This window comes from Alosa alosa, chromosome 10, assembly GCF_017589495.1.
Source record: "Alosa alosa isolate M-15738 ecotype Scorff River chromosome 10, AALO_Geno_1.1, whole genome shotgun sequence".
NCBI classification, from domain to species: Eukaryota; Metazoa; Chordata; class Actinopteri; order Clupeiformes; family Clupeidae; genus Alosa; species Alosa alosa.
Window position 1 is genome coordinate 14,750,137 of NC_063198.1, and position 17,995 is coordinate 14,768,131.

General features: G+C 43.0%; 1 protein-coding gene across 2 annotated transcripts in view; it reads left to right on the forward strand.

The window, feature by feature from the left end:
• Window positions 1–17,531, forward strand: part of LOC125301968 (cadherin-22-like) — a 143,206-nt gene extending 125,675 nt beyond the window's left edge. For both annotated transcript variants that reach the window (XM_048254869.1, XM_048254870.1), the window contains one exon: window positions 16,493–17,531. In XM_048254869.1, coding sequence (XP_048110826.1) covers window positions 16,493–17,028 — 536 coding nt within the window. In that variant the 3' untranslated portion in view covers window positions 17,029–17,531. The remainder of the gene's footprint in view (window positions 1–16,492) is intronic.
• The last annotated feature ends 464 nt before the right edge of the window (window positions 17,532–17,995 follow it).

Genomic DNA, 17,995 nt, shown 5'->3' on the forward strand with positions numbered 1-17,995 from the left:
CATCATTATGACACATACTCACACAGTAGACATATGTGGGTATGCATTACACACGCACTTTACCTCTCTCTGTCCCAACCGCACGGTGTTTTGTTCGTTTAAAAGTGTTTGTCCGAAAGTTTTACGTGTTCGTCTCGTCTTACTACGTCGTACTACAAGTACAGCAGGCAGTTTTTAATTGACATCTGCAAAAGCAAGTTTTGCAGCGTTCTGGACTTTGCAACAGAGACGCTAAAGGAACTTGGACTACGCCCGCCTGCAACAACACCGGACTCGCCTGCTACTCCTCCCCGAAAGCGTCAGGCGAAGCGGTGTGAGGAAGCAGAAGAGGGGCAAGCGCTGAGGGCGTCCGGGCCAGGCTAGCGGCCAGCCCAACTCGCCCAGCCATACCATCCATTCTCCTGGCAAATGTATGCGATCACTGGACAACAAAATGGATCACATACGACTGCTGAGATCAACGAACCGGACAGTAAGTAACTGCTGTGTGCTCGTCTTCACTGAGACTTGGTTAAATGACAACATTCGGACTCTGCTGTACAACTGGAGCAGCTAGCATGCTATCGAGCAGACAGGGCCATTGTAAAGGGGAGGTAAATCACGAGGAGGAGGAATCTGTGTTTACATCCGTGGACGAATGGTGCGGGACACTGTAGTAGTATGCAAAAAATGCTCACCACTGGCAGAGTTTATGATCATAAAGTGCCGCCCTTTTTTACCTGCCAAGGGAAATTACTGCGATTCTGCTAGTCGCAGTATACATCCCCTACTACCAACAACAACAGCGATAAGAACGCGGCTCTTAGTGAACTGTACCAGGCTGTCAGTGAACAACAGGCGGCACACCCAGGCGGTTTCACCATCTTCACTGGAGATTTTAACCATGCTGATCTCAAAACTGTACTTCCAAAGCTACACCAGCATGTTGATTTTCCAACAAGAGGAGATAACATCCTGGACCTGGTCTACACTACACACAAAGGAGCATACAAAGCCACCCCCTCCCCCCACATTGGACTTTCAGACCATATCACTGTTATGCTAATGCCCGCATACAGACAAAGGGTAAAAGCGAACAAACCGGTTCGTAAGCAGGTAAAAGTGTGGCCTGAGGGAGCCTCCGATGCTCTTCAAGACTGCTTTGACACAACAGACTGGGAAATGTTTAAGCAGGCAGCCACTTACAACAACAACCGGACAGACATAGAGGAGTATACAGACACTGTAACCTCTTACATCACCAAGTGCATCGATGATGTGACCCACACAAAAGACATCATCACTCGGGCTAACTGGAAGCCATGGCTGACAGGGGATGTCCTCAGGCTGCTGAGGGCCAGAGACAAAGCCTACAGAGCTGGGGATGAAGCTGGCATGAAAACAGCGAGAGCCAACCTGTCCCGTGGCATCAAGGAAGCAAAAAAGGAATACACTCACAAGATAACCACCCACTTCAAAGACAGCAGGAACGCACAAAGCCTATGGCAGGGCATTCAGGCCCTCACGGATTACAAGCCAAGGCCACAGAGCTGTGAGAGCAACATCCCTCTGCTCAACAACCTGAACGCTTCTTTGCTCGGCTTTGAAGCACAAAACAGCACCTGCCCACAGAAGACCCATCCCCCTCTACATGAGCAGCCCCTGTGCCTCTCTGCCGACAGCGTGAAGAGGACACTTGCTGCTATCAACACCAGAAGGCAACAGGTCCAGACAACATCCCAGGTCGTGGCGCTGAAGGACTGCTTGGGGAGCTTAAGGATGTCTTCACAGACATCTTTAACACTTCCCTGAAGCAAGCCATCGTCCCATCATGTTTCAAAGCTGCCACCATCATACCTGTGCGAAGAAAAACTGCTCCATCCTGCTTCAATGACTACCGCCCTGTGGCACTGACACCCATCATCATGAAGTGCTTTGGCGGTTTGTCATGTCACATATCAAAGCCATTCTCCCCCCACCCTGGACCCCTTCCAGTTTGCATACCGAGCCAAGCGGTCTACAGAGGATGCAATCTGCTCTGCCCCTCCACCCAGCCCTCACCCACCTGGAAAAAAGAGACTCATATGTGAGATTGCTGTTTATAGACTTCAGTTCTGCATTCAACACCATAATACCACAACAACTCATCTGCAAACTTGACAAATTGGGACTCAGTACCTACCTCTGCAACTGGCTACTGGACTTCCTCTGTCAGAGGCCCCAAGTAGTGCGTGTTGGCAACAATACCTCAAGCAGCATCACACTGAGCACAGGGGCCCCAAGGCTGCGTGCTCAGTCCGCTGCTCTTCACCCTGCTGGACGATGACTGCACTGCAACCTACAGCAACAATCACATAGTGAAATTTGCTGGCGACACAACTCTGGTGGGTCTCATCACCAAGGGCTGACGAGACTCAATACAGGTTGGAGGTCGACCATCTGACCACGTGGTGCAGGGACAACAACCTCCTGCTGAGCGCCAGCAAGACCAAAGAGATTGTTGTTGACTTCCGGAGAGGTCACACCCAACACCTGCCACTGACCATCGACGGTGCTGTGGTGGAGAGAGCGAGCAGCACCAAATTCCTGGGGGTGCACATCAGTGAAGACCTCTCCTGGACCACCAACACTGCATCACTGGCGAAGAGAGCTCAGCGCCGCCTGTACTTCCTCGCGGAAACTCAGGCGAGCAAGTGCTCCACCAGCCATCATGACCACATTCTACTGAGGCACCATTGAGAGCATCCTCTCCAGCTGTATCGCTGTGTGGGGGGCGGAAGCTGCACTGAATACAACAGGAAAGCCCTGCAGCGCATAGTGAACACAGCTGGAAGGATCATTGGTGCTTCACTCCCCTCCCTGAAGGACATTTACACCACCCACCTCACCCCCAATGTCGACCAAAATTGTGAGTGATGCAAGTCACCCCGCTCACAATCTGTTTGATCTACTGCCCTCTGGGAAGAGGTACAGAAGCCTGCGCCCCAAGACTACCAGACTCACCAACAGCTTCATACACCAAGCTGTAAGGATGCTGAACTCTCTCCCTCCCTCCCCCCTCCACCCTCAGCTACATAACATCCTGGACATTGGACTCACAATGGCCGCCTGCACTCTCCCACTTGCACACTTGAACACTTGCACACTTGTACACTTTACAACTTGGTGTTGTTGTCCTGAAAACACAACACTTCTGCTGCTCTTACATAACTTGCACCACTATGCCACTTTCTTTATTACTTAGGTCAAACAGAACTACCCAAGCCTTTTATTGGCCTGACTTTGCACTAGTATTTTATTGACTGTCTATGCACAATTTCAACCATATTTACTTATTTACTTACTTTTTTGTTTACTTGAATGTTATGTTTGTCTGTGGACTTAAATTGGTAAAATATGTCTTGTCTTCACCGTGGGATAGTGAGAAACGTAATTTCGATCTCTTTGTATGTCTGGAACATGTGAAGAAATTGACAATAAAGCTGACTTTGACTTTGACTTTGACTTTGTACGCATGCATGCACATGCACAAACACACATACGCAGGCAAACACACAAGCACGCACATACACACACACACACACACACACCCACACACATAAACATAAATTTGTACACGCACACATGCACACAATTCAAGAATTTTTCCCGTCATCTACTCCCTGAATTTTTGGTCATTGATACCGGGACAACCGAACCACCGGGTACATGAAATTTGGTGGGTATGTAGCCCCACCAGACTTTTACGGAAAAATTTCATTTTGTCCCCGGGGACCACCACCAATCACTCATTGGCCTGTAAATGGCGGTGCACACATATACACATGCACACACACAGGCACCCACATACTATCGGGTATTAGAGCGGCCGATACATAATTACAAATTCAGTAGGATTAAAAAGAAAGCCAAAATAAATATTCATCATCATCATCATGGCTGCATTTTCAGTATTGGAAGTAGTCGTTTGTCCACTAGATGGCGATCGTTGCAGTGAGGGCGTAATTTTGTTGGAAGTTAAAAGTGGGTTGGAAAAAACAATGGACGCTTTATACAAGGACTGTAATTTACCGCAGCTTAACATCTAATAAGGATAGGACGATGTTCACATGAAGTGTAATTCCCATTTCTTCTTGAAGCTGAAATAAATCTGAGGATGTTTATCGGACATGCTTGGTTTTACTGCAGGAATGCGTTAATCTTGTAATATCAATAAGGACTTAGGTAATGTTACCGTTAAGCGTTGGTTGAGTGATGGAGGCATTTGATTTATTGCATTTGTAGAAAACTATAAATGCGGTTATACCAAGCAAATGTATAGCAGCACTGTTTGTATCTTTCGACTGTCATTTATTGCACGTGCTACAAAATCATTCTGTGCAATGGAAGATTTACCAACGTTACACCGGTCTGATACAGTTTTGCCTATACATGCGTGAGACTGAGACGCCTGTTTATTTTGTTTTAAGTGTGTGCAGGGTGTGAGAGGGGAATCGATGTGCTTTGATTACAGCTTGGTAGTTGTAGTCTGTGAAATTAAAAAGCACGTGTCTGTGAAGTATCCAAACAATGACACCTTCATTTCATTATGGCTGCTTTAGCAAAACACCTTAAGCTACTGTGTAGTGGGTCCCATTGAGAAGTGGCTACTTCATTCGCTTTCCTTGACTCATGGAGCTGCGTGAATGTTATTACAACTTTTTCGCCCACGATATGACAGTTTAAGTCCGGCTTGATACTGTAAGGCGTGAAGCCATTGGTTTCAAAGGAGATTTTATTTTGTGTCGCCAGCATAGCCTATTGACAATTTATGTTGTAAAATAGGCCTACCTTATAATACTACCTGTAGCTTAGGGAAGCTAACAGCTTTCTATTAGGATCTAGTTTGTTAGTTACCGTTTTGTCATAACTCCCTGATGCATTTTTGCATTTAGAATAGCCAGAGCGTGTATATCTCAATCGGAAAATTAAACAATATCGGGTGCCTATGGACTAGGCTGGGTGAACCCAGCCTGATCTGCCCGCTATTTATTTTTAGCCATGGACCTCAGTTAAACAATGCAAGGGAACATGAATCAGCCTATATTTGCACTAACAATAACGGACAAAAGCTCTTCAACTTTGGCCCGTTAAAATGTGTATGAACAGTCTAGCTTAACGATTTCATCAAGGCCCATTTGGACATGTCAGTTATTTGCACCACTGGTTAGATGTAAAACAGCATTTCGTTTCAGACTAGGCTACTGTTACTTAATTTGTGCATTAACAATAACGTTTCAGACTACTGTTACTTAATTTGTGCATTGACAATAAAGTATTACATGAACTAAAGATGACTAAAATCTTATGTAGAAGAAGAAACATTCACAAAAAATCCATCCATCCAAAAAAATGACCTTTGTTTTTTGATAGCTGTTGAAAACGGCATGGAACTGACAGAGATGTTTTTGTTTAAAAAATACATAAAAATAAATAAATAAATAAATAAATAACATTATGCTGATACCTTTTGCTTTTCCCAAATACAATGTAGCCTACAGGTGTAAGTGACCTTTCATCAATCCAGTTGCAATGGATGAACTGTGATGAACTGCCATACTTGTGATTGTTTAGAGATTTTAAAGGTTTTATAACAATGCTACATCTTCTTTGGCTATTCTACAATCTATTCACCTTTTCAGCACCAGTAGGCTACTTTCTGTGCAGCCGCGCACACACTCAGGCATGCCAAACAAGCATACACAAAAGTTTCAAGAGTGGGGGATGGAGTAAAATATGGAGACAAATTGAAGGGTGATTTATTTTCGCGGAACAGATGTACAGGACTGAGCGGTGGTCATATTTTGTACCGCTATGCGGTACATCTAGTTATTAATCTATGTCAGTACAAAGTGTTATTTTGCTGTGCTCATTATTTCTCAATATGTTTGACTCCCCGAGCCAACTGTGTTCTTAAGAGTATGGACTTTACGATAAAGCTCATTCACCATCTTGATTTTTTGTTTTCCATATTGGGTTGGTTGTAACCATGCAGTCAAACCTGTGCCCAGCTTGTGTGTTTTGATTATCTGCTGGTTGACCCTACCTTTCTTTGCTCTAGATAAACAATTGTGTTGATGAAGACACATAACCTCCAGAAGACAATAAGTACACAAGAGCAATAACCCATAAAGCACACTTATCTAGTGAAATAACTCACTCCACTGGCAATTGTTTGCTTAGTCTTAAATCCAGGCCAGCCATACTAATTAAATGCTCATTCCTTATGGGAGAATATTGCAGGGACATAATAAGGGATTAGGGATTTCTAAATGCCGTGCAGGGTCTGGATGATGTCAGTACAATTTACAGTACCTGTGCTTAAGGGGAAGACACCTGTGTCCCAGTGAAGGGTCACGTTGGTGCCTTGCCTCTGTGCACCATCTCATCTCAGTTTGCCACTTGTCAGTGTGAGTGCCCTTTGGCATTGCTGTCCGCTTGGATTACCTTCTTGTTTGGCTGATAAGTCATTTTTGTCATCACAGCTCTTACCACACAAAACAACGCAGGTGTCACAGCTAGCGGCTGACAAACTGCTAATAATGGGACTTGCTCTTTTGAACTTTGTACAGTGTTATCATGAGGAAAGCAATATAACAGGGGGATTTTATTTTTAAATGTTTAGTGTCATTATTAATAATAACTAGATGTACCGCATAGCGGTACAAAATATGACCGCCGCTCAGTCCTGTACATCCATTCCGCCAAAATAAATCACACTTCAATTTGTCTCCATATTTTACTCCATCCCCACACTCTTGAAACTTTTGTGTATGCTTGTTAGGCATGCCTGAGTGTGTGTGTGCGGCTGCACAGAAAGTAGCCTACTGGTGCTGAAAAGGTGAATAGATTGTAGAATAGCCAAAGAAGATGTAGCATTGTTATAAAACCTTTAAAAATCTCTAAACAATCACAAGTAGGGCAGTTCATCACAGTTCATCCATTGCAACTGGATTGATGAAAGGTCACTTACACCTGTAGGCTACATTGTATTTGGGGAAAAGCAAAAAGGTATCAGCATAATGTTATTTATTTATTTATTTATTTATTTTTATGTATTTTTAAACAAAAACATCTCTGTCAGTTCCATGGCGTTTTCAACAGCTATCAAAAACAAAGGTCATTTTTGGATGGATGGATTTTTGTGAATGTTTCTTCTTCTACATAAGATTTTAGTCATCTTTAGTTCATGTAATACTTTATTGTCAATGCACAAATTAAGTAACAGTAGTCTGAAACGTTATTGTTAATGCACAAATTAAGTAACAGTAGCCTAGTGTGAAACGAAATGCTGTTTTACATCTAACCAGTGGTGCAAATAACTGACATGTCCAAATGGGCCTTGATGAAATCATTAAGCTAGACTGTTCATACACATTTTAACGGGCCAAAGTTGAAGAGCTTTTGTCCGTTATTGTTAGTGCAAATATAGGCTGATTCATGTTCCCTTGCATTGTTTAACTGAGGTCCATGGCTAAAAATAAATAGGGCAGATCAGGCTGGGTTCACCCAGTCTAGTCCATAGGCACCCGATATTGTTTAATTTTTCCGATTGAGATATACACGCTCTGGCTATTCTAAATGCAAAAATGCATCGGGGAGTTATGACAAAACGGTAACTAACAAACTAGATCCTAATAGAAAGCTGTTAGCTTCCTAAGCTACAGGTAGTATTATAAGGTAGGCCTATTTACAACATAAATTGTCAATAGGCTATGCTGGCGACACAAATAAAATCTCCTTTGAAACCAATGGCTTCGCTTTACAGTATCAAGCGGACTTAAACTGTCATATCGTGGGCGAAAAGTTGTAATAACATTCACGCAGCTCCATGAGTCAAGGAAAGCGCGAATGAAGTAGCCACTTCTCAATGGGACCCACTACACAGTAGCTTAAGGTGTTTTTTGCTAAAGCAGCCATAATGAAATGAAGGTGTCATTGTTTGATACTTCACACACACGCTTTTTAATTTCACAGACTACAACTACCAAGCTGTAATCAAAGCACATCGATTCCCCTCTCACACCCTGCACGCACTTAAAACAAAATAAACAGGCTGCCCTCAGTCTCACGCATGTATAGGCAAAACTGTATCAGACCCGGTGTAACGTTGGTAAATCTTCCATTGCACAGAATGATTTTGTAGCACGTGCAATAAATGACAGTCGAAGATACAAACAGTGCTGCTATACATTTGCTTGGTATAACCGCATTTATAGTTTTCTACAAATGCAATAAATCAAATGCCTCCATCACTCAACCAACGCTTAACGGTAACATTACCTAAGTCCTTATTGATATTACAAGATTAACGTATCTGCAGTAAAACCAAGCATGTCCGATATAAACATCCTCAGATTTATTTTTCGCTTCAAGAAGAAATGGGAATTACACTTCATGTGAACATCGCCCTATCCTTATTAGATGTTCGCCGCGTAAATTACAGTCCTTGTATGAAGCGTCCATTGTTTTTCCAACCCACTTTTAACTTCCAACAAAATTACGCCTCACTGCAACGATCGCCATCTAGTGGACAAAACGACTACTTCTCGCCAATACTGAAAATGCAGCCATGATGATGATGATGAATATTTATTTTGGCTTTCTTTTAATCCTACTGAATTTGTAATTATGTATCGGCCGTTCTAATACCGATAGTATGTGGGTGCCTGTGTGTGTGCATGTGTATATGTGTGCACCGCCATTTACAGGCCAATGAGTGATTGGTGGTGGTCCCCGGGGACAAAATGAAATTTTTCCGTAAAAGTCTAGTGGGGCTACATACCCACCAAATTTCATGTACCCCGGTGGTTCGGTGTCCCGGGTATCAATGACCAAAAATTCAGGGAGTAGATGACGGGAAAAATTCTTGAATTGTGTGCATGTGTGCGTGTACAAATTTATGTTTATGTGTGTGGGTGTGTGTGTGTGTGTGTATGTGCGTGCTTGTGTGTTTGCCTGCGTATGTGTGTTTGTGCATGTGCATGCATGCGTACATATGTCTACTGTGTGAGTATGTGTCATACATTATGATTACTGTAAATGTATGTGTGTGCGTGTGTATCTGTTTATGCACATGTGTGCACATGGAATGGGTTAACATGACCCCTGGAGGCAAACATACACGGAAAAAATTGGTCATCCTAGGCCCTACAGTTCTCAAGATATTCACAGAGAACTGTGTCTGCCCTACCCCTCCTTTCGGGGGGTCCAGTCCAGCTGGGGCTACAGATCAAAACGAAGAATGACGGTTCCATGCTATCCATGTGGGGGTACATGCCCACCAAGTTTTGTGTACCCGGTCTTTCAGTGTCCCGGAATCCTTGTTGGTGTATGCGCCACTAAATGTACACATAAATTATTTTATTGTAAGGCCCCCATGAACGAAAGTACACAAAACTTGGCATGCATTCGGAGGGTGTCATAATGATCCTACACTTTTAATTTCGTGCAGTTTTGACCTTGTCAGCCAGAGATATTGTGATGAAAACACCTAATTTTTTGCTTTTTTTTTTTTAACTAGGTGGCGCTATACATGAAATAATTGGTAATGGGATGGGTTGACATGCCCCCTTAAGACCAACATACATAAAAAGGTGGACCTCCTAGGCCCTACGGTTCTCGAGATATTCACAGAAAACTGTCTCCGCCACCTACAGGCCAGTTGGTGTATAGTAACATAAATTAATTTATTGTGTGGCCCCCATGAACGGAATTCCACAAAACTTGGCGTGCATACAGAGGGTGTCATAATGATCCTACACTTCCAATTTCGTGCAGTTTTGACTATGTTAGGTCACAGATACCTTCAATTACAACACCTCATTTTTACTTTTTTGTGTTTAACTAGGTGGCGCTTATACATGACATGAGTGGTTATGGAATAGGTTGACATGGCCCCTTGAGATCAACATACAAAAAAAAATGGTCCTCCTAAAACCCTACGGTTTTCGAGATATTCACAGAAAACTGTGTCTGCCCTACCCTCCTTCGGGGGTCCAGTCCAGCGGGGGCTACAGATCAAAACGAAAAACGATGGTTCCATGCTATCCATGTGGGGGTTACATGCCCACCAAGTTTCGTGTACCCCGGTCTTTCAGTGTCCCGGGAATCATTAACGGAAATTTGGGCATGCGAAAAAAAAAAAAAAAAAAATAAAAAAAAAATAAATAAATAAAATCTGACTAAACCTATATGACCGCCGCTTCGCTGTGCGGCGGTCATAATAATGAATATGTGACCATGCCACGGAATAATACAACATCTTCATAAGCTACTGGCTATTTGTGGCCATTATGCAGTATGTCAGTTACGGGTCACATACGTACACTTGTTTGTTTAAGCCTTTGCCTCCAACACCGCTATCTCTTCCTGATTACAATCCTGTAGTTCTGCTCACTCTCCTGCACTCCATATACTGACCTTGTGCAGAAACCATTGTAGTCCATTAAAGCCATTGTAGTCCATCTAGAAACGGTGGTGGGTAATGTCTGTCCATCCAGGTAATGAGAAAATGGACATATATTTGACATATATTGATGTGTATTCCAGGGTAGGCTCTGTTATGTCTCTGTTGTGATGGAGCAGAGAGAGTGCTGGGTTGCCACCAATTTGTGCTGTCACCACCAGAGGTGCAGGCTTTAGATGGTTATCTGGAACCAGGAAGTGTCTGCAGGTCAGCTGTTAGACCAGTAAAAAAGAACCATGGATTTCCGGCTGGTAACACTTAGATTGTTTGCCTACAGAGACTTTATAAATAATCTGTTAAGATTCAAGTTCAGAATGTAAAATTGCTGTTGAACAAGTACTCAACACCACCATAACCAAACTTAACCCATAACCTTAGCCCTAACCATAAATGTTAGTTAACAGAGTGTCAACCGATAATCTTTGGTTGATATCCAAGTAAAAGGTGACATGAGAGCTTTTTGTGTAAAAATGTAAAGTGCACATAGCATTTTGGTTTAGCTCATTTGCGGATAATAACTATAACCATTGGTGGATTGATGGAATTTGTGGCTCATGGACCACAACAGCTAAGGAAATAAACAGCTCAGGCATCCTCTTAATTTTATGTTTTGGAATTAAAGTGAAGAAGGAGTACTGTACCTAAGGGAGTTTGGTCCTGATCAGCCTGTGTTTGACCATCTCCTATCCCTTCAGAGTTTACACTTTGGCATACACAAAACCAGGCCAGTATACTGACTACACAGAAAGGACACTATCTCTCATTGGACAGTTTTTTGCATCCCATTACTCAATTGTTTCAGCAAGTATAGATGACTTTATTTTGTCCATTGAAATTGAAAGAACATAGGTACCCTGAATGCACTACAATGAAATAGTGATCTACAAAATGTCAATCTACGAAAGTTGATGTTGTGACAATATTGTGATATTGTGTGTTGTGATATTGTGCAGGTCTCAATATAATTATTTCCAATTGATCATTTGATTTGAGGGTTGTTTAAGTGATTATGATGTGTGCTAGATACAGGTTGTTTGTCTTATCATAAGTTGTCATTCATTTGTTGACTTCACTCAGCTAGTGAAATCAGAAATTATGCAAATTGGTCACTTTAAAGAATTGTGCTACGTTTTGCCTGAGACAATCCCTCAATTTCTACATTGCACAGACATACATGCAAAATTCTTGTTGAGTGGTTCTCAGTGTTGGATCCTACCAACTTGCACTTGTCAATGTGCTTTGTACAAGTCTATTCTCTGTCACGGTGGAGGCGGACAGGGAAGCTGGTACTTCTGCACGGCAGGTCTTTGATGCCTTACAGGTGTTCGTCCACCTGTGAGCAGGAGCCTGGCAGATGAGCACGGGAGCTTGTTTGTCTGCGGAAGCTCAGCAGGTTGCGAGTCATGCATGGCTGCGCTCCTCTGTGTGAACTCCAGGGCAGGACACCGCAGGGTGATTGGTGTAAGGCTGACCGGGTCACGACACCTTACATGTCCAATTATTAGTCATCTTGATGGAACTAAGGTGCGGTCCTTTGGTGATGTGGTTGGACTCCGCTTCCCACTATGACATGTATGAAAGGGAATGGACCTAAGTATTGAAACCAAGTAAGTTACATTTTTATGTACAGTAAATCTTATAGTTCTGTCCATAGAGTGAACTTGATTTATTGGGATGATCTACCTCTTCAGAGAAATTAGTAAGGTTACTTATGGTTTTCCTCATATACTCATAGTCTCATATACACATGCTGTACACATTTTCTGTAATGTCCTTCAACTTTGAATGTATTGTGTTCCTTAAACATTTTACCAGGACAAACCGTATTTTTTTGAGCAGACTTTTCAATTTTGACGTTCGCTTTTGTGTGGGAGAAAAGGCTGGGGTACATACAATATAGGGTTTAATGAATGACATCAGCCCTCTTTGCTATCCCGAGTGCCGTGGACACATTGACCGATGCCGCCGTGGTGAGGAAATAGCTGCCTCAGCACTCTGGTCCCCACAGTGCACCCGCGCCTTTAAATAGACACGCCATTATGGCTTTCCAGACATTACCAGATACCAGCAGCACCATTTCTCTCAGCTGGCTAACCAAACAGAAAGGGCTTTTGTTTGTTTGTCTCTGAAAGTGTTCTGAGAGGGCGCCTTCATTTGCTCTCTCTCTCTCTCTTTCTCACTCTCTCTTCAAACATGCACCCCATGCTAATTTGGAGAGAACATATTGTGTTTGTTTCAGTCCCTAACTATTTGGGAGTGATATTTCATGTTGGTTACGGCTTTAAGTCAAATAGCACCTGATCATTGTAATAAACTCTGTGATACTGCCTTTTTAATGAGTGGCACTTACGCCATTTTTTTCAAAGACATCAACTATGAAAGTATGCAAAAACAATTAATATTTTATTTGCTTGTGTACAGAGCTGTTGATGTCAGTGTGCTACATCACTTCATGTTGCAAAGCAAGAGAAGAAGGAATGACATACTGTAGTCCCCCCAGAAAGTGATTTTGCCAATTTAAAAGTTCTGTATGTGTCTATGTTTATATACAGTATATATAGCAGTTTTTTATACACCTACACTATAGGCCTAAATACATTCAAAATATATAACACAATCGTTATGTTATTTTGAATATTTAATGTATTCATAGATACCACATGGTGAGATTAAAGTTATTTTTATTTTATTGAACTTATGTCTTTGCTATAACCTTATGCTAATACTCTTGCAGAACCTGGTATTCCTCTTAATAATAAATATTATAATATAAATATTTCAACTTAATAGAGACACAGTTATTATACATTTACTGTCGGACATTAGTAAGCATGGTACTGTGCAGCCTGAAGCTCTTTAAGCCCCTGTGGTACTGAATAAAGCGAAGAGTCTAGCATCTGGTAGAGTAGAGGACACGAGAGAATGAGAAAAGGCAGTGCTGGACGCACTGTGCACAGACTCTTGGTGCTGAGGGTGGACTAACTGACTGAGGGGGGAGCAAGAAAGCTAACAGAGACTCTGTCTGCCACTGTCGAGCTCCTAAGCATCCACGCTAAACGTCTCGCACTCCCAATGTGGGAGTGTACGGAATCTGGGGCTGTGTGTGTATGTGGTTGCAGTAGTGTGTGTGCGCATGTATGTTTGAAAGTGTGTGTGTGTGTGTGGGGGGGGCACTTGGCTCTCCACAGGCTGCATCACCCCTATGAGATCAGCGATGGCATGATGAGGAAAATGAAAACAAATTTCTGCCTAATTACCCGCAAAACAAACACTCCCTCCATCAGTTCGTTCCAGGGGTGACGTGATGAATCCATTCCGACGCGGCGAGGCATCTGCGCACATCCGTCCCAATTACGGCCCATCTGCCGTGATGCCGTCCCCGGCGCGCCCAGCCCAAGGGTAAATTAGCCGTCTTGTCAGGGCCGCTTATTGGAACATCTGTAGGCGGAGGAGATGCCACATGTTTGCCGCGCAGGTAACACGCCGGCGCACCCACACCTTGGCCCGGGACGAATCCACACGTGTCAGGGGTACAAAGGTTCAAAGGTTGCTCTGTACTGTCACCTTCTTGGTCAAGCTTACATGTTCACTCACTGTTAACCTCTGACTCGTGGCTGGCGGTATTCCCAGAGACCTGCGGCTACTCGTGCTTCTGGGCTTGAATATTCAATGGCCGAGAAACGGTTTCTTTTTTTATCTTTTGCCAATATCGGAGGGCTGCGTTGTTGTGGCTGTGGAGTCTTAGTGAATTTGGAGTGGATTCATCTGATGCATAATTGCTTTGGAATGCTTGGTGCCATCAAGAAGCGAGGCTGTGAAATTGAAGCGGGTCCCTTGAAAAACCCCTGATGATGTGTTCCTCCGACAGTGCCAAATGTGAAACAAAGGAGTAATGAGATGGACAGAAAGAGGGGACAGGGCGCTGGGGCGTCTCCCTGTGGCTTCGAGCGAGCGTGTCGGTGTGACGGCAGAAGCCATGGTGGGGTTTGTGAGGCAGATCATCTCTCTGTGTTTCCCGTGCGGGAGCCACAGATGATCAACATCCCCGACCTCATTCCTCAGTCCGTCGCTCTTTGGGCGCCGCCCGCCACACCATTCTCCTGTGTGTGAAGTCATTTGCACTGAATAAAGACAATTACAGCCTCCCTCCCTATACAAGTCATTTATATAGATTAATATGACCGTCACTACCATTTCCCCCCACAAACCATGGCAAAGAACAGAAAAAGAAAGCTTTGGCATCGAAGGTGAAAAACATCACACCTTGTCACAACTATGGGATGACTTATAATATGCTATAATATGTGAGATGTTCTCCTTGGACAGGCACAGAGAGCCTTACCATATTCATCCCTGCCTTATCTGTATCTGTGGTTATGCATAAACATTATTGTAAATCATTTTATGCATATGTAAATTAATTAAATAATATTTGTAAGGCTCATCATAAACTCATTTTAATTAAGATTTCTGCATGTGTTTACATAAATAAACCATGAACTTTAGTATTACAAAGCCTAATATTGATTGTCTTCATTTATGTTTTACCTGTGTTTATTACTGCTTTCAATATGTTAAGTAAGACAACTTTAATGTAATGCATTACCATAACATGTCTAATAAAGTCACTACTGGTAGATATGCTGGTATACAGTTAGAAATCACATTTTCAAAAGGCTGACATATTGCAGTGTTGAAGTGACACCAGAGACTTTGAAATCACACAAAAAAAGCTAATCAGGAGCTCTAAGGCCTTTTCATAGAGATTTTAATTATTTCGTGGCGGTGCTCTGTTATACACTCCGTCTAATGGCTAAGGGCTTCTTCAAAGAGCTTATTTCACCTGCAGCCCCTTAGTGTGCAGACACGAGAGAACACTGTGGATTGACCTGGAGCTTCTCTCTCCTGCTACGATGACGAACATCTAGGAATCAAATGAGACATTCTGTATTTTTTTGACCATGGTTTTGGGTCACCACTTTTGGCCAAAAGGGAAACACTATTTTTTGCAGTGCCATGTACTGTATACGCTTCAGCTGTTTGAGACTTCATTTCAGGGTTTGCACAAAAGTAGGAGTTCAATGAAGGCGAGGTTGAAATTGTGTGGGAGCCTAACCAAAACGCAATTGCGAATATAGAAGCTCATCAAAATAATTATTTTTAGATTAAAGGCTCATTGATTTGTGTGGATGAATAAGGCTTTTGTTTTTCTCTGCACCGTTAATCTATTAACTGGTTCATCTCATTGTTTTCATATTTAAAGCAAATTTCATTACTCGGTCATTGCAGATACAGTATCTATACATGTGCCTTACCTCCTCATCCCAATCATATCTAGATTTGCCTTGTTCAGTTTTCATCCCCAGTAATCCATGTATGCCTTTCTTTAGCCTGATGTGCTTATCGACTTTTATTAAAAATGTCAAGCACATACTGTAATGCTTAAAGAGTCATTAGCTCGACGCTAACTGAGTTCACTTAAAAATCAATATAGCTGTATTCAAAACGTACTGTTTTATTATCTCCGCTCATATGAGCTGCATTTGGACAGCCCTATCAGAGCCTGACATCTTCGAAAGCTCAGTGAGTAAAAAGAGAAAACATCCTACCTTGTGGTAATTGTACTATTTTGTGTGTTTCCCGCCAGCAAACTCAAAGCACATTTTTAAAGAAGTGGGAACCATTGTTGTTTTATTGGAAAAGTGTAGTGCAAATAATTATCAAACTAAATGTACTGCATAGTGGTACATAAAATTACCGCCACATGGTGATGCCACGAACTATCCAAAGAAAATAAAGCACGCTTCTCAACATGTTTCCATCCCCCACTCCTGCAACTCCTTGTAAACTTGGGGTGGGGAGGTGGTATGGTGCAAGATATCATACAGTATATTGTAAAACAGGAATATGCTGAATATAGTATGTTATGCTTGTTGTTGTCCTACTGTGTAATTCCTTGACACCTGAAATCTGTAATCGAATCTGCTTCCTGTGCTCCCTTCCCAGTGCTGGTGTTGCTGATCCTCACGCTTAAGCGCCACCGCAAGGGCCAACGCATGTCCGAGGATGAGGAGGACATGCGCGACAACGTCATCAAGTACAACGACGAAGGCGGCGGCGAGCAGGACACGCAGGCCTACGACATGAGTGCCCTGCGCAGCCTCTACGACTTCCCAGAGGCCAAGAGCGCCGACTCTGGCGCTGACCTCCCGTGCCTGCCGCAGTGGATCCAGAGCCGCGTGAACGGAGGCAGTGGCAGCGATGGTGGTGGTGGTGGTGCCATGGCCGACTTCTCGCTCTTTCGGGGCTACATTCGCAAGAAGGTGGAGCAGGCCGATGCCGACCTGTCAGTGCCGCCATACGACTCATTCCAGACGTACGCCTTCGAGGGCAGCAGCTCACCCGCACTGTCCCTCAGCTCCATCCGCACGCTGTCCACCACTTCGGAGCAGGATTTCTCGTACCTCAGCGACTGGGGACCTCGCTTCAGGCAGCTGGCTGGCTATTATGCCCCAGGACAGCCTGAGGAAGAGGGCTCCTAGCCTCTTCCTGCTCCTCCTCCACCTCCTGCTGCCAGCACGCCATCTCACTCATATTGACATTCCAGTGTCCTAACTGTCCTTGAACCCGACTCCCTTGTGACACTTTGGAAACCCAGTCAGAAATGACAGTTTAATTACTTTTTTAAAGAAAAAAATACTTTTTTCCCTCTTTCTCCAATTGTGGATTAAAGTGGGTTCTGAGCACATGAGGAACTACTGGGAAACCAGGTATTATTGACCTATAATGGTAGGGGGGGAAATCACAGACACACACCACTGCTCTTTGGTCAACATCATGTGTTTTTTTCCATTTGTGTTTTTCTTTTCTTTGGAGGCAGAGACCTGAAATAACCACTTAAAGAAAAACAAACATTGTGCTATTTGCCATTTCTACAGTGTGTCAAGGGACATTTCTTTCTTTTCTCAAGCCAAGGCAAACTACCCCCCCCCCAACCACCACAAAAAAAAAATCAAAAACAAAATGTATTTATTAAAGAAGAACATATTTATGTATTTATTCATTTATATTTATTTATTTATTCATCATGAATATAATTACATGACCAGAATGAATGGACTTATTTGGGAAAGGTGGAGAATTTTTGAAAAAGGGAACAGAAATGGACAGCAAGTGAATATTGTTATACTGCCCAAAAGCAATCTTGAGTGAACTGAAAAGGCGTACCGTGAATGTGAGAGTGCACTGTTCAAGCAGCATTATTTGGGTCACAGACAACAACACAGTCTCAAAAATATTTGTATTTATTTTTTGGAACACTTTTGTATAATACTAACAAGACAACAACATGGGAAGAAAGAAGCTTGAGGCGAAAAGGCAGAAAAAGTGTCAAATCAGTGCAAGCATCGGTTTTGTCCTGACAGCCTACTTTTTATTGTGTTGTGATATTTTGCTCACGTTGTGGACATTCTGTGTTAACTTTTTAAAAAGGGATGATCTTTGTTTTCT